General features: G+C 42.9%; 1 protein-coding gene across 1 annotated transcript in view; it reads left to right on the forward strand.

Annotated features, from left to right (window-relative positions):
- The window catches only part of Hace1 (HECT domain and ankyrin repeat containing E3 ubiquitin protein ligase 1), a 107,828-nt gene extending 89,225 nt beyond the window's left edge, over positions 1 to 18,603 (forward strand). Inside the window, exons 20-24 of the mRNA XM_032899106.1 lie at positions 450 to 581; positions 7,045 to 7,143; positions 7,422 to 7,492; positions 16,407 to 16,520; positions 17,798 to 18,603. Coding sequence (XP_032754997.1) covers positions 450 to 581; positions 7,045 to 7,143; positions 7,422 to 7,492; positions 16,407 to 16,520; positions 17,798 to 17,900 — 519 coding nt within the window. The 3' untranslated portion in view covers positions 17,901 to 18,603. The remainder of the gene's footprint in view (positions 1 to 449; positions 582 to 7,044; positions 7,144 to 7,421; positions 7,493 to 16,406; positions 16,521 to 17,797) is intronic.
- Positions 18,604 to 21,536: the final 2,933 nt, after the last annotated feature.

Genomic DNA, 21,536 nt, shown 5'->3' on the forward strand with positions numbered 1-21,536 from the left:
CTTAGGGCTTTAAGGACCGGAATTGGAAGTGTATTTGGGTTTTATTTTCACCTTGCAGGAAGTCAGGCAGGAGGAGGATGGTATGGCTTTAACATATGATACACATATGATACAGTACCCTGATACAAGTGCCCTGGCTGGCTGTGCAGACAGCAGCTCAGAGGTGCGGATGGGAAGAGGGACTGCGGTGCAGTAGTCCAGCCCTGTGCTGGAGTGGAGAGACTGTAGCCCAGCTGCATGCCTGGACGTGCTCCGCAGGGAGTCGTGAGGGGGTCGTGGGGATACTTGCTAAGACAGGGCTTGATGGCTTGGTGAGTGTGGTCACTGCTGTGCCGACGTGTGAGTGTTGGGCCAGGGTAGTTGTAAACCTTACCTGAGATACAGATGCGTCCGTTCTGCTTAACTGTCAGAGTTAAAGTGTAACCGTCACAAAACGTTCTTTTTTGTAGGCGGAGTACGTCCAGCTGGTTACTGAACTCCGGATGACAAGAGCCATTCAGCCTCAGATCAATGCGTTTTTACAGGGTTTCCATATGTTCATCCCTCCTTCCCTCATACAGCTGTTCGACGAGTATGAATTGGTAAGGAAGGACATGCTTTCTCTCGTTACACTAGGGCACAGCCCCATCTGTCCTAATCCAGAAATGCTCTGCGAGCTGAGGGTGCTGCTCAGTAGTGGACGCTTGCCTTGCATTGAGCACATAGAGAGAAGGCCCTGGCCTTCACCTCGAGAACCGTAAAAAATAAAAGTGGTAGTAATTCTGGAGTACTGGATGGGATATTTTTAATGACGCATTATTGTTTAGAATTATGTATAGGAATTTATAAGCAGATATGTGGTTTTACTTCTCTTAAACCGAATAACTGTATTAACAGTTCCCTTATGCCCAGGTAGGATGGAGAAAAATGAAGTAAAGTTTTTATTGGCTTTCACGTGGGAGATGTTGGAGTCCTGTCTTTCCAGAGGCAGTGCACTGTCCCTTGTTTCTGAGATTGTAACTTAGTTCCGTGGCAGTAAAGGACACCTGTCCCTGAGGAATGAAGGAGGGCCTTCCTCGTTGTTTCAGTGTGTGTGCGCATGCGTGTGTATCTGCCGTCTGTTACTTCTGTCACTCTATGTCATTTTTTCCATGCTTGTGTAGAGCTCAGTGAGTGTTTTGTTTCACCCTTCAATTTGCCTGCCTTTTGCTGTGACCTAACAATTTATACTGTTACATTAATGTCTATTTTTGTCTGTTTCCCTTTTCTTATCATTAATAAATTATTTTCAAACTTTCTGATTTGTCTATAACCTTAATAAGACACAGAATTTTACTTTTCCTATTTTTATGACAAGTACCTGATCAATGGGAGGGTAAGGGAGGAAGGATACATATAGTCGGGTCGTGGTTTGCAGGTATAGTGGTTAGTCCATTGTGGTGGGGAAGACACGGAGGAGGGGCTGCTTCTCGCTGCGGTTTGGGAAGATTAAGGATGCATGCTCACATCTTGGCAGACCAGGAAGTTAGTGACGGATGGGGCCGTGAGTAGGGCCTTACCTACTACTGACACTTGTCTCAATTCTGCTTTCTCAGCTGTACACTGCTTCTTAAAGGTCGGGGACCAAGTGTGCAGGCACAGATATGTGTGTATGCTTTCTTGTTTAAAAAATAATAATTGGGAAAAGTCTAGATAATGGAAAGATATATCTTAGTATAGAAATAATATTTTCTAATTAATATAATTTTGAGGTCCATTGTGACTCAGTTTTATTGAATGTTAAGTTTTGAAGGTTTTTTTCCCCATCCCTTTGGTCTTATTTTAGCTATAAGATTGTTTTCATTTGGCATAGTTGTTTTTTGTTTTTTGTTTTTTGTTTTTTTTTTAGTTTTATGTCATCATTAGCTTTTAAAAACCCGAATAGTTACTTGAGAGGCAGAGGCAGGTGGATCTCCATGAGTTTGAGGCCAGCCTGGTTTACAGAGAGAGAGCCTCATGACAGCAAAGGATACACAGAGAAACTCTCAGAAACAAAACAAAACAAAACAAAACAAAACAAAACCAGAACTGGTTAAGAATTGTTTGTAGACATTATTGGAACCTGAATTTTGATGAATTATACTTCAATTAAATTATCTTTGTGACATTCAAGATAGAATATTCGTCTTTGTGTCAATGTCTACGAACAAAATAAATTCTAATAACAGAAATAATTGACAAAATATTGCTTGGTGATTTACAGGTATTCACACACTACGAAAGCTTCTAATTTAATTATGTGTGTGTGTGTGTGTGTGAGTGTGTGTGTGTGTATGTGTGCATGCATGCATGTGTATGTGTGCGTGCATGCATATGCATGCATGTATGTGTGTGTGTATGTATGCATGCGTGTGTGTATGTGTGTGTTGCGTGCGTGCGTGTGTGTGTGTGTGTGTGTGTGTTTGTTGAGACTTGCTTTGTGTCCTAATGTATGATCTATCTTAGAGGCAGCTATGTGGACTCTGAGAGCTGTAAGAGTCAGTGTTTGGCAGATGTTCTGTAGTCCACTTGATCTAGGATGTCCTGTAATTCTGATGCCTCTGTTCTGTTGATTGTCAGTTCTAGGCAGCCAGCCCCAGGGGAGAGTTTCACTTCCTTTACTACTATTGGCTGCTGCCCTGAGCATGGCTTTTTTCCCCAGCTGTTTTGAATGTCCCTTGCTTTTCTGTACCATGCCTTTCACCAGCTTGTTTTCTTGAGATGTTGGCCAACTATACCTGAACATTGCTTGCCGTGTTGGATTTGGCATGTTTATTTATTTTGAAAATGAATATAAATGAAAAAACTTTTTTGTGATTATCATACATGTCGTTGCACAAATTGTAATTCACTAGATGATGTGTCGTTATGTCTCTTCCCTGTATGTTGTGTCTTTTCCCTGTATGTTGTTATGTCTCTTCCCTGTATGTTGTGTCTCTTCCCTGTATGTTGTGTCTCTTCCCTGTATGTTGTGTCTCTTCCCTGTATGTTGTGTCCCTTCCCTGTATGTTGTTGTGTCTCTTCCCTGTATGTTGTGTCTCTTCCCTGTATGTTGTGTCTCTTCCCTGTATGTTATGTCTCTTCCCTGTATGTTGTGTCTCTTCCCTGTATGTTGTGTCTCTTCCCTGTATGTTGTGTCTCTTCCCTGTATGTTGTGTCTCTTCCCTGTATGTTGTGTCTCTTCCCTGTATGTTGTTGTGTCTCTTCCCTGTATGTTGTGTCTCTTCCCTGTATGTTGTGTCTCTTCCCTGTATGTTGTTGTGTCTCTTCCCTGTATGTTGTTGTGTTGTTGTGTCTCTTCCCTGTATGTTGTGTCTCTTCCCTGTATGTTATGTCTCTTCCCTGTATGTTGTTGTGTCTCTTCCCTGTATGTTGTGTCTCTTCCCTGTATGTTATGTCTCTTCCCTGTATGTTGTTGTGTCTCTTCCCTGTATGTTGTTGTGTCTCTTCCCTGTATGTTGTTTCTTCCCTGTATGTTGTGTCTCTTCCCTGTGTTGTGTTTCTCTGTCCCTGTATGTTGTTTCTCTTCCCTGTATGTTGTGTCCCTTCCCTGTATGTTGTGTCTCTTCCCTGTACGTTGTTGTGTCTCTTCCCTCTTGTATTACACTCTTGAACATCAACAGGGTCTTTACTGTTCAAGGCTATTTAAACTAGTTGTACATGGAGTTACTTCATGAAAGCATGTGCCTATGTTCTATGTACATGGAGTTAGTTATAGAACAGGGACATGCTACACCAAGAAAGAGAGCTTTGCAGCTCTGTGTACACACATAAGGATTCAGGTTTGACTCTAGAGTTTTAGTGAGGAGAAAGCATGTACAAGCTCCAGGACCTGTTGTCGGCTACTGTGGATGGAGAGCCCAGGAAGTGGCAAAGTTACCCTAAGGCAGACATGTGTGAACAGTGACACTGAGAAGGCCTGTGCCGAGTGCCGGGGTGGTTATCCTCCCGTGTGCTGCTTCTGTGATGCCGACACCAGAACACCAAGTCATGGATTCTGGGCGTCTGATTCTGTGACTCTTGTTCCAATGCTTAGATTATGTGTGCATTGTGTTTAGAGGGAGAGTTTCGTACAGCCCACCTTGACCTCGGTCTTGCCGTGTAGCTGAGGATGACTTTGAACTCCTAAGTCATCCTTCTGTCGCCTCCCAAGAGCTGGGGTCACAGGTATGGGCACTGTGCCTGATACTTTGTTGTATCTTAAAAATTTTAGTTTTTCTATTGTATTAAGGATAAGTTATTGTCTACGCGTGGTTGTGCATGCCCTTTAATCCCAGCTCTTAGGAAGCAGAGGCAGGCACATCTCTGTGAGTTCAAGGCCAGTTAAGGCTACACAGTCAGACCCTGTCTTATTCCCCTCCTCCATGTCAAATGAATTATTGGAATTTAATAATATTTTTGCTATATGTACTTTTATTTAGAATTTCCTTTTTGTTATTTGTCACCTTAACTTTTTCGTTATTATAGGAATTTAAAAAACTCATTAAATGCCACTGCCCTAGTGATGGTGGGGCCTGGGAGAGTGGAGCCTGTAAGCGAGGTGGACTAGTGTTTCATGTAAAGGTTCTTGGTTATTGAGAGCATCAGACTATACTCTAAGGGTAAGACATCAATAAAAGGTACACCAGAAGGCCAAGTCACACATGGCAGACAAGCCTCATGTGACAAAATGTCTTTCCACAGAGGCATGTAAACCAGTCACAGTAGCCAGCTGTAAGGAGTAATCTGAAGTAAACCCACTCCGTCCCACTGTACCTGGGAGGAGCATGAAAACACATTCCATGCAAACAATTTTAGAAACGGAGGTCACGTGACTCTTGTCTTGGTTTCTTGAGTTTTTCTCACAAGCATTCAGAAGTCGCTTTACACAGCTCCCTTCTGGGTCATGTTCTGACAATAAAGTCATAACCAGTGTTAATTAAGTAGGAAAGACAAAAACAGCTCCTACAACCAGCTTTGCTGGCACGTGCCGCCCTTCATGTTTGCGTGGAGACAGAGGCAATCTTACTTCTGAGAGTTCTAGTCCACACAGTGAGACTGCTTCAAAAGGAAGAAAAAACACTTTTTCCCTTTTCCTTAAATTATAACACATGTGATAGTCATAAAATAGTTAAAATTTTTGAGAGTGCAGTTGCAATATTATTATTCCATAATTATTAATTATGAAATGATAATATTAAAAGCTTATCAGCACTTTAATATTAAAAGCTTATCTTTAGTCTGAGAAGAGGATTAAGCTTGTGAATTGTGAGAAACATGGGAAATTCCTCCAGGTGCTCTTGGGCAGATCTGTGTGAGGGTCCTACAAGGGAACGGTTTTCTCAGGTAGTTCAAGTAAGGAAGCCCTAAGAAAGGGACTGTTAGCCGTGTTTGCAGAGAATAAAGCAGTGCGGCTAAGCTCCTAGATAGAAGAGTTGTAGTGAAGGGTCCTGTGTGAGAGAAGGAGAGGCCCTGTGGACTGCTCACTACAAAACAGCAGCAGAAACCTGAAGAGAGCAGGGAAGCCTCCCTACCTGTGGCCCTAGCTGTGCTTCTCCGGCCCATATCTTATCTAGAGTTGGTAAGGAAGAAGCCAGTCTGCAGAGAGAATGCCGAGGGTGTCAGGGTAACTCAGAGTCAGGCGACGGCCAGGCGTGAGCCTGGCAAGGGCTGGGCCGTGCACACCAACAGTTCTCGTTATACGATCTTGGGACAATCTCCTTCTAAAGAGCCTTTGCCTATGTGTAGGTTAGTGTACTGACGGATATTTGCTGTATTTGAAACAAAATTAGAAGGGAGGTGAGCTCGGTTAATTATGTTAATGTAAATGACATTTGGAAATAAGAGCTAATCCAAGAACAGAGCAAAACTAATGAGAAAGATGACACTGTCTTTGTGCATTTGGGATGCCTGGCTAAATAAACCATCGGATTCTCACATCTGCCTCTGTGGATGGTGAGTTGGACTTCATCATTTGACTGAAGTATGTGAGGAAAACCTAATTTCATATGAAAATATGGACAGTGAGACTCACGCTGACCGACTGAATAGATTTCAAACTCCTCAGAGTTCTCCGACGTTGCCGAGCATTACTTTTGCTAGAGCAGTGCTCCCTGGTTAGGTACATATTAGTAACTGGCTGTAAGGCATGGCTTTGAGGATATTCTCATCCCTGTTAAAAGAAACGTTCATTCCCTCACTCCACTGTCGGGTGTCCGTCTGTGAGACGTGGGCCGATTCAGAGACGCAGACACACTTTCCTTCTCCGTCCCTTGACCTTTAGCTCTGTGGTTTAGAATTGTGTGTTTGGTGATCTTGGACAAAAGCCAGTCATGCATTTAGAGTGACTGACGGTGTTGCTCCGTGGCTGTGTGCTCGCCTGATTGTATACGGGGTCCCTGGGATCCACGCCTCACACTGCAGACGGAGCCACCAGAAACCGGTCTTGTTGGATTGTTGTTGTTGTTATTATTATTATTATTACTACTACTACTACTACTACTACTATTACTGCTACTACCACCACCACCACCACCACCACCTTGGAGAAGATTGACTTCAAATGATCTGAATTACTCCAATATAGAATCATATGAGGCTGAATCTTTTTTTAAAAATAAGGAAAAAATGATTTTTTCTTAATGAGCTCCCGTTTGCATAATATTTAGACTTGTATGTCATTTTCATGTTGAGAATATGACCTGGTGGGATTTAACACATTAATAAAGATACTAGAATAAAAATAAGCCGAACGGGAGGAAATCCTTACGGAGCTGTGTACTAGGAACCCTCGTGGTCTGTGCTTATGTCAGTATAATCGGCAGCGTCCTTTTCATGCCTTAGATTGTGTGACCGTGGCTCCATCGCCTCATGTCACATTTGAAATGTCACCAACGTGGTGGGCTCTTCCTTATGCAGTGCTCATTATTGACGGCATGTAGAAACTGTCACAGACATAAACCAGGTTTATATGGGATTAGTTTCTAATTAAGGCGAATTTACTATTTCAATGTAATGGCTTTTGTTCCCCAAGGAAGATTAATGAAATATTTTTCCTCTTCCCCAAAGGAGCTACTGCTCTCTGGCATGCCGGAAATTGATGTGAATGATTGGATCAAAAATACAGAATACACAAGTGGCTATGAAAGGGAAGATCCAGTTATTCAGGTAAAATCTCTCTGGAGCTTAGAATGAAGTTAAGTTTGCTATTTAATTTTGTAAGCTTTTCAGCTCTATTGGATAGAAGTCTACATCTATTAACAAAGTAAAGATTTTGCATAAATTCTTCTTTGGGGATATTGCATATGAAAGCCTTTTGTGAAATCATCTTTGATAAATGAGTTTCGGAGAATGAAATGTGCTTTATGAATATTGCATGGTCTCCGGTTCTTATACGTCTACAGTTTGCTGTGAAATGAGAGCTGAGTTGTTGTTCTTCTTGGCAGTGGTTCTGGGAGGTTGTGGAGGACATGACTCAAGAAGAGCGGGTCCTTCTCCTGCAGTTCGTGACTGGCAGGTAAGAGGTGCCTTATGAGAGCATTGGAAGAGTTTACTGTATTTCACTTCTGATGACCAAGACCGTGCTCACAGGGAGAGCCAGCCAAAGTGAAGATCCTTACTCCGTCCATGTTTTAGGTATTAAACAAGTGGTTGTTTAGATGTTGAAGACAAAATATTTAAGTAGTGCTAAATCTTCAGTATATTTCAGAAACCTGTATTTTTAATATCTTTTATCTTTTTTATTTGGTTTAACAGTAAAGCTACTCAGTTCGTATGGTAGGAGGCACGCACGCACGCACGCACGCACGCACGCACGCTCGCTCTTTGTCTCTCACATAGTCTTAGTTTGGGTTTCTGTTTACAGTGACCGAAAAGCAAGTGTGGGAGGAAAGGGTTTATCTGGCTTACACTTCCACATTGTAGTCCATCATCCAATGAAGTCAGGGCAGGAACTCACAAGGACAGGAACCTGGAGGCAGCAGCTGATGCAGAGGCCATGGAGGGTGCTGCTCACTGGCTTGCTCCCCATGGCTTGCTCAGCCTGCTCTCTTGAAGAACCCAGGACTGCCAGCCCAGGGATGGCGCCACCCACAGTGCACTGGGCCCTCACATCAGTCACTGACTAAGAAAATACCCTACAGGTGCGTCTACAGCCCAAACTTAGGGAGGTATTTTCTTAATTGAAGTTCCCTGCTCTCAGATGACGTTAGCTTGTGCCAAGGTGACATAAAACCACCCATGCACGCACGCACACACACACACACACACACACACACACACACACACACACACACACACACACACACACACACACACACACATACACACACATACACACACACACACACACACGAACACACACACACACACACACACACACACACACACACACACACACACGCACACACACACACATACACTCATGTGCACATTGTGTGCACATAGCATTTTTCTCCAGTTCTTACTGATTTTTAAAATCTGAAAATTCATAGCTTGTATTTGTATGACATTTTTATGTATTTAAGAATTCCAATTATATGACGTCAAATATAATAGATGGTAGTAAAGTAGTTGACTTAAGTAAGCCCTTTATATTTATGGAATATATCTCAAAAATTTTTATAATATAATTTCATTTACTTCTTTCTGTTTATGAAAATGTAGTTCAGTTATTTTCATATAAATACAATTTTTTTCAAAAGTCAGGAAACAGAATATTATACTATTTCATCCCCAGTAGCTGTTATATACAATTTAATGTATTTCTCTTTATTTTTTTTGTGTATTTAAGAATATTACGAGTGTTGTATTAGTTTGCTTCTGTTGCTGTGATACAACACAGACAACAAGCACGTTGGGGATGAAAAGATTTATTTGGCTTACTGCTTACAGTCCATCGTCAGGGTACACACGAGACCATGGAGGGGTGCTGCTTACTGGTTTGCTCGCCATGGCTTGCTCAGCCTGTTCTCCTGTACAACCCAGGACCACCCTGAACCCCCACCGTGGGCTGTGCTTGCCCATAGCAGTCACTAATGAGGAAAATGTTCCACAGACTTGTTGCCTACAGGCCAGCCTGATGGAAGCATTTTCTCAATTGAAGTTCCCTCTTGCTCCATGACCCAACCTTGTATCATCAGATTAATGAATGCTGATCAGCACAAGTGTTAGTGTATATGGCATACACTACTTTACTTTACACGTATTATACAACAACTTTAGATGCTTTGGACAATGAGGAACATGAAAGAAAGTGAAGGTCCCATTTGTAATCTCCAACGCCCAGAGGTGACCACGCTGATGTTGTTCGTTCCCTGCTCCATCTTTAAGCCGCATAAATTAGAAATCGAGGTGAAGCCATTCTCTAATCAGGTTCTAATGAATTAGTAAGACATGACTATTGTCAGAGTATAGACTGAAGATAAGAAGGAAAACCTTGTTAAATCAGTTTTTGCAAGAGTGCTAAGAAATGCTCAGAGATTCGAGTAATTAATTAAAATAAACAGCATTGTATTCTCTAAGACTAGATCACTTACATAGGTAGGCCAAACTGACAAAATAAGCGGCCGAATCACGTCTGTCTCAGTCTCCTCAGGTAATCGGTGAAGAGTGCGTTATTCTCTGTGTGTACATTTCAGCGTTCGAATCATGGTTCTTGCTGTTTGAATTTAGCGGTTCCGTACGAATCATGGTTCTTGTTTTATAACTGTTTGAATTTAGCGGTGTTCCGTATATGGATTTAGTCAGTGGCTTGCCTGTTCTTAGATCTGAACCCTTATTGGTAAAGTTTTCCTGTTTGCATATAGTGTTGTAAAAATGGAGGAATCTAATGCAGGAGATTGAACTGCTCTGTTTTTGTTTCTCTTCTCCTCTTCCTCTTCCTGTTTACTTGTTTGATGTTTTTTAAGAACTCGATTGTAGATCAGGCTGGCCTCGACTTCAGTGATCGATCTCTGCCTCCTGAATGTCAGGATTAAAGGTGCGCACCCCAGCTGCCCAGCTCAAACTCTTTAAAGTAGTCAGTGCAATGCTTGTTCATTTGAACTTTCTTATTGTGGGCCCTTTTTTGTGTAATTTACATTTTGCCCATTATTCTAGTCATTTAAAAAATTAGTGTTAAGCACTCTCTTTCATATATTGACATTAATTCTACATATATTTTTGTTAGTTTCTCATTCTTCTTTTGACTTTATAGAGTTTTAAATAATTTAAATTTATAAATTGAAAATCTTAAATTACTGTCAGCAAATAATCAGTACTTTATATAAATCTTTTATTCTCAAGAATACATTTTAAAGATGTGTGTGTGTGCGTGTGTGTCTGAGAGTGAGTGTGTATGTGTGTGTGTGTGTTTATGTGAGTGTGTGTGTGAGTGTGTGTGTGTTTATGTGAGTGTGTCTGTGTGTGTGTTTATATGAGTGTGCGTGTATGAGTGTTTTTATGTGAGTGTGTATCTGTGTGTGTGTGTCTGTGTAGGTCTGCCTGTGAGTTTCGTGTACACCTATGTAGGCTGCACACTTTCTGGAGGTCAGAGGTCACCCTGAGGTGCCCGCCGTCTGCTGTTCTTCATTAGGTTTTGCATAGGCTTTCTCAGGGAGTCCAGAGTCCCTGGTTGGCAGTGAGCGCAGGATCTCCTGTCAGGGGGTCTGCCACAGTGTTAGGGTTCAGAACACTGCTGTGCCCTGCTTTTATGAGAGTGCTGGGAATCTGGGCTTTACTCTTCATGTTCAGGCAGCAAGCACTCTTCCAACTAACCTACCTCCCCATCCCATCTACATTTTTGTCTTTTAGTTTCCACATTCCCCCCTTTAAGCCACGCGGTTTAGTTTATAAATTGGAATTATTTCTGCAAGTGGCTTACTCCTTAATACCACTGGATACATAATTGTATTTTCTTCGTGATGTGGTTGTTACCGATCCTTAGGTTAGAGAGAACAAAGTCACTCGGTTTCTGTGGTACTGAAAGCTGCAGAGTTGTTCCTTACGTTGTTTGTTTGAAGCTTGGTAGTGCTCAGTGCCCATTCTACTTAACTGTGGAGTTTAATTGCTGTAAATGTGGAGAATGCCATTTGATCTGAGGTGAAAGAGAAGCCAGGGGAGTGGAGAGCAGACACCTGGTCGAGCTCTCGCTGATTCTTCTGAAGATCCTGTTAGCGCTTACTCTCAGTCGGCCCTTTGCTGAGCAGCCCGGCTGAGTAGCTCTTAAGTTCGTCTCATTCTTAGCTTGCCTTGCTCAGGAGACCCGCAGTCCTTTCTGTATGGGTAGTATTTTTAGTTTAGCCTAGAAGTGTGCATTTTTTCCATTGGACTTTACAGAAAATTCTGATCGTACTGAAATATATCTCTTCAAGTTCATAGTATAATTTACTACAGCCTTATTGAAAATAAAATCAGATTTGTTTTGAGTGTAAGATAAACTAATATAAAAGGTGAGATCTTGAGAAACATTCTCACATGTAGACCAGGCTGTCCTCAGACTCCCAGACCCATTTATGGGGTGGTCTCCTATAGAATGGGGGTAAATGTGGGTATCACCATGCCCAGCAGTGCTTCTTTGGTATAAAAGACTATCTTAAATATCTTGCTTTTATACGTTATTACCCCTGTAGGATAAATAAAATGAAATTGGATATTTTCCTTTTTCTTTATTGATTAATTAACTTACATCCCAAGTGCTGCCCCCTCCCAGATTCCCTCCCTCTTCCTCCTTCCCCTTCTCCTGTGAGAGGGTAGGGTCCCCCATGGGTATCCCCACACCCCTCTGGCACATCAAGTCCTGTGGGATTAGGCTCATGCTCCCCCACTGGGGCCAGACAAGGCAGCCATGGAGAATGAGCTGCACATATGTGCCAGAGCCTCATTCCAGCCCATGTGTGCTCCTTGGTTGGTGGTTCAGTTTCTGAGAGCTCCCGGGGGTCCGGGTTGGTTGACTCTTGTCTTCCTGTGGAGTTCTATGCCCTTCAGAACCTTCAGTCATCTCCCATCTCTTCCATAAGAGTCTCCTCACTCCATCCAATGCTTGGCTGTGGGTCTCTGCTGGGCAGAGCTTCTCAAAGGACTGCTATGCTAGACTCTGTCTGTAAGCATAACAGATATCATTTATGGTGTCAGGGATTTGTGCTGCCCTTGGGATAGGCCTCAGTTGGACTGGTTTTTGTTTGGCCATTCCTTCAGACTCTGATCCGTCTTTGTCCCTACATTTCTTTTAAATGGGGCAAATTGTGGGTGGAAAGTTTGAGGGTGAGTTGGTGTCTTATTCCTCCACTGGGAGGCCTGCCTGGCTAGTGTTGCAGTAAATAATAACCAGCAGAACCCCCACAGCCCCCAAGGTCTCTGACCCAGGCAGTCCATGGCCGTTCCACCATGGTCCCTGGAGTCCGTTCCAGCACCCATGGGGCCATATAGAGCTAACCATAATTTATCTCTGGTTAGTTTCTCTCCCCAGGCTCTCCGCTAGCCTTGATCTCTCTGGTTGCAGCTACCCTGTAAAATCAGGGCTCTAGAAGTCCAGCATGGGCTGGCCTCTCACACTCCCTGCCAGGGACTCTGCTCACACTCCCAACAACCCAGGAAATCATAACTCAATAAACTGTAATTTTCAATCAGATTTATATGTTAAATTCTCAATCCACAATACATCCACACAATAAACTCACAACCAATTGATAAGGATATAAACCACCCACCTAGATAAGATAAATTTGCCTACAGAAATCCATCCCTTAAGAACTATACATAGCTACCTTGGCAATTCAAGACCTCCCAGATCTGGGTCGTCCTTTTCTGTCTCCATCTTGACTCACTCTTCCTTCCCCTTCTCCCCACCTTACCAAAGCTTTGTCCCTGCCTTATGTTTTACTGTCCAGTCATGGCCTTGGCCAGCTTGTGACAGCCTCACCTGCATGTAGACGTCAGCCTACACTACAGAGGTGGTTGTGAGGTTCCATGTTACCACTATTAGGCGTCTTAGCTAAGGTCACCCACATTGGGAGCCAGCCACATCCCAGGTGTCTGGGACTTCCTAGAGATTCCCACCCTCCCCCCACATTGAGCACCTGCAGATTTTCATTCATTCTTTTGGCCCTCTAGCCCTCTCTCCTGTCTCTGCCTATACCTGATCCCGACTCCCACCCCTTTCCTTCCCCCTCCTATCCAGCTCCCTTCCTCCCTCTGCCTCCTATGATTATTTTACTCCCCCTTCTAAATGAAATTCAGTTATTCTTGCTTGTGCTTTCTGGTTTAACTTCTTTGGGTCTGTAAGGTATATCATGGGTATTCTATACTTTATGGCTAGTATCCACTTGTCAGTGAGTACATACCCTGCATGTCCTTTTGGGACTGGGTTACCTCATTCAGAATGGCATTTTCTAGTTCTATCCATTTACCTGAAAATTCATGATGTCCTTGTTTTTCAAAGATGAATAGTATTCCACTGTGTAAATGAGTGCCATTTTCTGTATCCATCCTTTGGTTGAGGGCATCTGGGTTGTGTCCAGCCTCTGGCTATTATGAATGAAGCTGCTATGAACACAGTGAGCATTGTCCTTGTGCTGTGGTGGAGCATCTTAGGCCCAGGAGAGATGTAGGTAGAACTATTTCCAGTTTTCTGAGAAACCGCCAGACTGACTTCCAGAGTGGGTGTACACATTTGCAGTCCCACCAGCAGTGGAGGAGCGCTCTTCTTTCTCCACGTCCTCGCCAGCATGTGCTCTCCCTTGAATATTTTTATCTTAACCATTCTGATTGATGTAAGACAGAATCTCAGGGTCATTTTTATTTGTATTTCTCTGATGACTAAGGATGTTGAATTTTTTTTTAAGTGCTTCTCAGCTATTCAAGATTAACTTGTTGAGAATTTGCTGTTTAGCTCAGACCCCATTTTTTAAATATTTAATTACATCCCACTCACTCCCCCCTCCTGACTACCCCTCCCACAACCCCTCCTCCCCTTCTCTACTGAGCAGGTGGGGGCCATCTTGGATATCTTGTCTGGTATCTTCTGTGCCTGAGATTCTCTCTTCCATCTCTTATGTTCTCTTGGTGTTTCTTGTGTCTATAGTTCCTGTTCTCTCTTTCCTTCTCCAGGGTTGCCTCCATTTGTGTGTGTGTGTGTGTGTGTGTGTGTGTGTGTGTGTGTGTGTGTGTGTGTGTGTGTTTTATTCTGTTTCCATTTTTAGGTCTTGGGCAGTTTAAATCATTTCCATTATCTCTCTGTTTTGTATTTTCCTGTATTTCTTATATATAAGTACACTGTTGCTGTCTTCAGACACACCAGAAGAGGGCATCAGATCTCATTACAGATGGTTGTGAGCTACCATGTGGGTTCTGGGAATTGAACTCAGGACATCTGGAAGAGCAGACAGTGCTCTTAACCGCTGAGCCATCTCTCCGGACCACTCTGTATTTCTTTACGGGATTTATTTATTTCCTCTTTAAGGACTTTTACCAGTTTGATTATGTTTTCTTGTACTTCTTTAAGGGAGTTATTCATGTCCTCTTTAAGGGCCTCTGTCGTCTTCATGAGATGAGCTCTCAGGTCACAGGGCACTCTTGGTGTGATAGGATATCCAGGGCTTGCTCTAGTGCAAGCGCTGGGTTCTCATCCTGCACTGGGGTCTGCTGATCGTGGTCTTGAGCTTGCCTTTCCCCATCTCTTTGTCTCTGGTGTTGACTGCCCTGACAGTTCGTGGGTGTCCCAGGTTGGAGCAGGCCTCCCAGGAGGCAGGCAGAGCTGTGGGGTGTGGATGGGTGTGCTGCCTCTGGATTGAAGGCGGAAGTGTAGGCTGGAAGGAAGATGGAGCTCCTGTAGGGCGGAGCAGAGCTCAGGCTGCTGGGTTTGTTTGGGTCTCAGCAGCTGGGGGATTGGGGCCTGGGCACTCGTCTGTGTGTCCCATGTAGACCTCATGGGAGGAGGGTGAAGCTGTGGGGGTGGGGATCAGTGTGCAGATCGCAATTGCAGGTGGAGGAGTGGAAATTTGATGTTTTCTAGTGCACAAAATTAAATGAGTGAGCCCTAGGGCTTCAGGGCTGCTTCATGTAGCAAAGCCAACACATTTCACCTCAGATGTTAGCAGTGGGGACCTTTTGATGCTTATTTATTCATTTTTAGGGATGAATGTTGAATTCAGGACTCCTGTGTGCTAGGCCGAGAGTCCTACACGAGCTGCTTCCTCAGCCTGTTTGTTTGTTTAACTTGTCTTTCAGTTGTGTGAAGGACATTAATTAGATGGTTTATCCAGATACTGAAACATCACAGTACCATTTGTGGAAGGGTTGGTGACAGCTCTCATATTCTCATCTTGTCTTATTAAGGTCATAGTCAGAATTTTGCTTCAGTGAATAATTAGGACAATTTAACTTTTTATTTCTGGTTACTTTGTTAATTTTATAGGTAAAAGCAGAAAATACATAGACTTACTTAAGTAGATATATTCCTGGCCTTTGCTGGTGGTGTGGTGGTGGTGGCTTTTTTTTTTTTCTTTTGTTTTGCTATCGTGCATTTGTGATTGTAATTTTGCTACTATTAAGAATCATGATGTAAATATCTGTGTTTTCCAGTGGTCTTAGGTGACCCCTGTGAAAGGGTCATTTGACCCCCAAAGGGGTGGTGACCCACAGATTGAGAACCACTGTCCTAGAGGTTCCACAACCCTCCAAAACAGGGACCGTACAGGGACCAAGTATTCACATACATGAGTTTATGGAGGACGTTCCCCCTTGAAGCAACCACAATGTACTTATTCAGCAAACATTTAGCAGCTTCGCTGTCAGGCAGTTTTGCTAATCCCAAGGATAGAAATGCCAGTGACACAAACATAAAATAGGGCATGTTCGAGAGTCCCAGTTTAATAGCGAGGCACACAGTTGTTTTAGGGTTTTTATTGCTTTGACAAATCACCACGACCTTATGTAACTCGAGGGGAAACGCTTATGTTGATTACACTTCATGTTGCAGTCAGGGCAGGAACCTGGAGGCCACAGAGGAGCGCTCTGGCTTAGCCTGCTTTCACACAGCACCCAGTACCTCCAGCCAAGGGATAACACTGCCCACAGTGGGCTGGGCCTCCATATTAATCACCAATCAAGAAAGTGCACCACGGGCTTGCCTGCAGGCCCCTGTGATGGGAACAGTTTCTCACGATTCTTCCTTCAGAAGCCGAGCTGTGTCCAGGTGACACAAACTAGCCAGCATGTTGTAAACACACCGTGGCCGGTGAAAAGTATAGTTTAGCTGATGGAGTCACAGAGAGGTTTCTCCTTAGAAGCTTGCTAACGGACCAGGACGCAGCACTCAAGAGTGAGTTGGGAGTTTCAGACTTAAAAATATCTTTCTGTCGTTGAATATATTCTTATCCTAACTTAGAGCTTGAAATGTGTCTGTGAGACTGAGCTTTTCTTTCCTGATCACAGCTGATGATACAAACTCTTAGTTCCAGGGTCCCGCACGGTGGCTTTGCCAATATCATGGGTGGCAGTGGTTTGCAAAACTTTACAATTGCGGCTGTGCCATATACTCCAAATCTTTTACCAACTTCCAGCACGTGGTAAGTTTAACTTATTCAAATAAATTTTAGAATATTTTTATTAATTTTAAATCATCAGAAGTAATTGCTATACTTCCTTTTTGATGGTTAAAATGTCAAGTTTGTGTGTATTTTACTATAAAAGGGAAAAAGAAGTAACCAAAGCCTTCAGAGGTTACGTTCCATTGCTTTGTTCCGGTGTTACTATCTTTGAGGAGGTTTTTTTTTTTGTCAAATACCTTCATTAAAGTGCAAACATAATTTCTCTATTCCTCTTCCTTCCTTAATGTTGCTGCACACACATACCAGTGAACTCACTAAGGATACAACGACCCCATTGGTCTTTTCAGTACAGATCTTACGCATGTTTGTATTGGTACTGGGAACCAGTCAGGGCGCAACCCCGGGGCAAGACCAGCTCTCCCTCCCGCAGTGGTGGTTGCTCGTAGCTCTTCATCTAGAGGGAAGGCCCTGAGAGAGCTCCCCCATCACTTCAGGATGCCATATTGTTGGGATTTCAGGATAGGGGGCCTCCTGTGGTAGCTAGATCACACAGTCTCACAGCAGACTTCCTGGTCCTCTGTCTTGTAAAAGCTTTCACCCCCTTGGGGATGACGCCTGGGTCTTGGGTGCAGGAGTTGTGTAGGAGACGTCTCACTGGAGATGGGGCGTCCCATAGCAGTTGTCTTCTGCATTGTGACTACTGGCTTTCTGTACACAGCAGCTTCTTTGATGAGGGTTGAGGTGTACTGCACACTTAGCTAGGTCTGGGCCACATGTGTTGGCTACGGTTCCCAGAAGGAAAAAGGTCTAGGGTCGCAGTGAGACCCAAAGGAGAGGAGTGGGACAAGGAGAGGAGGCCTGACGCTGGCACAGGTCCAGACTGCAGCCCTGCTGTGTTCCTGTAATGAAAGGAAAGCTTCGCCCATAATCTCTCCTTTTGGAAATTCAAGTTTGGGTCGTCTTCTAGTGGGGAAAACTTGTGAGCAGGCACAAACCACCTAAAACATAATTGGTTCTCACTAAAGTAGAAATGCCTGGTGTCATTCATCTGCATCCGCACTTTGATGTGAATCACCCTGCTACTTGTTTTTAATCTGGAAATGTATTTTCATCCGCTCATTTGCATTCTGGGAGGAGCCGCAGTTCTTCTTAAACATCACTCGAGGGTTTTCCAATTTCAATGCAAATTTGAGAGAATGGTTTTATGTTAATTATGAGCAGCGTGTTTTTACTGCTAGATAAAACAAGGAATTTCAGAGATTCTGTTTAATGGTGGTCTATTTTTTTTCTTAAAGCATCAACATGCTCAAGTTACCTGAATACCCAAGTAAAGAGATCCTCAAGGACAGACTCCTCGTAGCTCTGCATTGTGGCAGCTACGGCTATACAATGGCTTAGCGGGGAAGCCAGGAAAACTGATGCTCAATCCAGAGTGACAGAAGTCACTAAGGCAGCCTCGCTGCCACCCATGGCGAGCTCCTGCTTAAAATTCATAAGGAATCAGGTTTTCTATTTTACGTTTCTTTTCCATGTTCTGTTTTTCTCTGTTTGTGATACAATTAGAAATATAAAATCATAGTAGACTTCATTTTTAAAAATGCTAATTGGAAGTAGACACTGTCTTTTTTTTAAAGTTTCTTTAATTTTATCTAAAACTGTGTTAAGGTAAAATCTTTTTCTACATTCCACCTCTGCTGTGAACCTGTCTAGTTTAAAGGGTATTTTCTGTAAATTATATAAGGACATCCAACTGGTATGTTCTATTGCATGTAAAGTACCATTTATATTTTAAAAAAATGTATAGAATGGATTAATTTAGATTGTGTAAAGCCATAAATATGTATTTTCCCACGTTATACCTGTATTGCAACGGGTTTTATTTTTTTGTTGTTTAGCTTTTTAGTATTTTGATACATGGTATAAAGTTTAGACTGGTGTGATGAACAATGGATAAAGTGACATCTAATTTATATATTAAAGCTTATACTATATGAATTATTTGCATCTCCCTGTGCTCGGTTTCATGTGTGTATATATACTGTGTGGTCTCAGTTTTTCTTATGCCTTAATTTATACTGAAAATAAAATTAAAATCTATTTATCTTATATTTCATTATTTGAGCTAAGCTTGATGACACACTTGATCTGCAGATTAAAACTTAAATATGTAGCATTTTCTTAAAGTTTACTTACACGATTAGAATGCTACGTCTTCATGTGCCTGCCTGATAGAAGGTGTTGAGTGAGCATTTCGGAAAAGATGCTGGCCCAGGCCCAGCGTGAGTTAGAGCCTGGCTTTAACTGTGGTCTCCCAAGTTTGTAGGTTTCACAGACTAAGCATTGGGCATAAATCACTTAGCAGTTTTTAGAAGTCACCACACCCTGTTGTTGTTGTTGTTGTTGTTGTTGTTGTTGTTGTATGTCTGTTTTGTTTTAAACACTTTGGACCATATTACCCCTTCTGTGAGTCTGGAGTGAAGAGCTCTGTACAGTTGGACACTTCAGGGAGTCAGGAAGGATCAGGCAGTTGGTCTCACTCTCAGGGATGCCTGGATTTACATCTTAAATGTAAATCAGTTCAGGAGCGAGGGACTGTATTAACTCTTTGGTCATTTGACTTGGATTGGTTTTACAAAGTTCATTCAAATTGCTTATCTTTCTTTTCAGGATAGTATTTTTATTGACTCTTTGGGAATCTCTCATCATGTACCCCAATCACACTCATTTACCTGTTCTTCCAGGTCTGCCTCCCCGACTCTTGTGACTCCCTCACTCCCCACCCCCAAAACAATTAAAATTAAAAAAAAGAAAAAACCAAACAAGTCCAGTTAGATTTACCTGTGGAGCATGGTCACACTCTCAGTGGCTTGCCCCGTAAATAGATGTTAGTTGTTCCCCTCCGGCACCCCTGCTAGAAGCCAGCGATTGTGCAGAGCTAATGTCAGCGTCTTTATCTCACCTTCAAGGAGTTTTCTTCAGTGGTTTCCTGTTTAGCCTGCTACTTTTTCTTTGGGAGTGGATAGGGCTTGGGACAGGGGCAGGGGTTGTCACAGAAGCCCCCTGCGTCCCTCTTCCTCAGCTGTGCATCTGCAGTCATCGATGCCCTGCCCAGGTGGCTTCCTCGCCCTTTCCAGCCAGTGAGAGCCTGGATCATGGTCTTCCACATGGTTCCTGTTGACAACACAGACGAGGAACATGGCACCCAGCAGCAACTTAACCCACGGACATCAGCAGAGAGCCTGGCTGCTGTGGGACCCACGGTCTCAGGTGGCAGTGCAGAGAACTCAAATCAGCCTGGTCCTAGCTGCTGTCTCCTCCTTAGTTCCACCTCTTTCCACAGTGCCTGCACCGCTCCATCGTTTATATGGTTTCCATCTCTCTATTGAATACTTGTTCATCGTAAAGGTGCCTGCCGCCTGTGCCGCTTGGTGGAGAGGCCTGACTGCCTTCTGTCACCTACACCTCAAGGTGGGGGCGACCTTGCAAATTGTATATTTTTTTTTTGAGATTAAGTTAGTTCTTTGACATTTCTACCTGTATATTTTATATAATTATTATTTCGGACCAAAATGTATTCATAACAAAACATAGATTTAGAAAAATATATATTACTTTCAGTGCCTAATGGTTAATTCCCAAATATTAAATAGAATTTAATCCTTGCTAATCTTAACTTACAGTGAAAATTTAGGAAGTAATTTGGAAAAAAGTTATCCAATGTGTGAATGTTTTGCGTGCATGTGTGCCTGTGCACCACGTGTGCCTGCAGCAGCTAACAGACAGCATTGGCTCCCCTGGGACTGGAATTACAGATGATTGTGAGCTTTCACGCTGGCTTTGGTAATTGAACCCGCGTCATCTAGAATAATACTAGCAAATACTCTTAACCATTGAACTACATATCCGTCTCCTTTGACTTTTTAGCTATCTCTATGACACCTTAGCATTTTATGAACATGTGTCTGGTAATTTCTAGGAGAAAATAGGATAGGTATTTTTTCCCTAGTCTGTCCTAGGCTAATTCTATTCTATTAGTTGTTTGGTGGTGACGAGCATCAATCCTGTAGCCTCCTGTGGTATAAGCAAGTCTGAGCTACCATAGCCGTTTTCTTCCGTGTGCAGCAGGATGTATTTGTCAGTGGACCCAACTCTATTTTAGCCTTAAAATGTTTATTTTATGCATGTGAGTGTTTTACCTGTTTGCATTTCTATCCATGCACTGCATTCAGTGTCCTCACAGACCAGAAAAGGGCATCAGATTCCCGTGGGACCGGAGTTACAGATGCTTGTGAGACACCATGTGTGTGGGTGGAGAGAATTGAACCCAGGTCCTCCTCTGGAAGAGCAGCAAATGCTCTTAACCTCTGAGCCATCACTTTCCTTGTTTCAGATACCCTGTGGCTAACTCTCATCCAAAATTATTAAATGGAATTTGCTCCAGAAATAAATAATTCATAGGTTTTTAGCCGGCTGTCCACATTGCATGATACCGTCTCGTACCATTCTGCTCTGTGTCGTCTGGATGTGAGCCATTCCTTTATCCTGTGTTTCTGTGCCATCTGTGGGACCCACTCATCAGTCACTTAGTCGTTTCAGTTATCAAGTTGTTACTGAACTTGGGGGTTACCCCCAATAAGCCGATGTCAGCCACCTACTCTCAATTAAAAGAGCTAAATTTTAGAAAGAAGTTCATGGAAGAGATATAGTCACCCCCAACTTCATCTCCGGGGCCCTGCTATCAGGGCACGGTTTAAATAGAAAATTAATATAAATAAGCAGCCAAAATGTGGTCCCTGGCCCCCCATTGCCTTAGAAATGAGTCTCCTTCAAATCCATCTCGCTTACCAAGTCACCTAATAAATTGTAACTCTTTCTCTGGGAGACACATTCTTCTTCTCTGGCAGACAAATTACTTCACTAGGTGATTCCAAGGAAGATGATTATTTCTTAGAGTCCATTCTTTCAGTAAGCTAATAGCGCAGTATTTTCTTCAGAACACACTCACTCCTGCCAGATAGAATGTTACAAGGTCAG

This window comes from Rattus rattus, chromosome 3 (assembly GCF_011064425.1).
Source record: "Rattus rattus isolate New Zealand chromosome 3, Rrattus_CSIRO_v1, whole genome shotgun sequence".
Classification (NCBI taxonomy): Eukaryota; Metazoa; Chordata; class Mammalia; order Rodentia; family Muridae; genus Rattus; species Rattus rattus.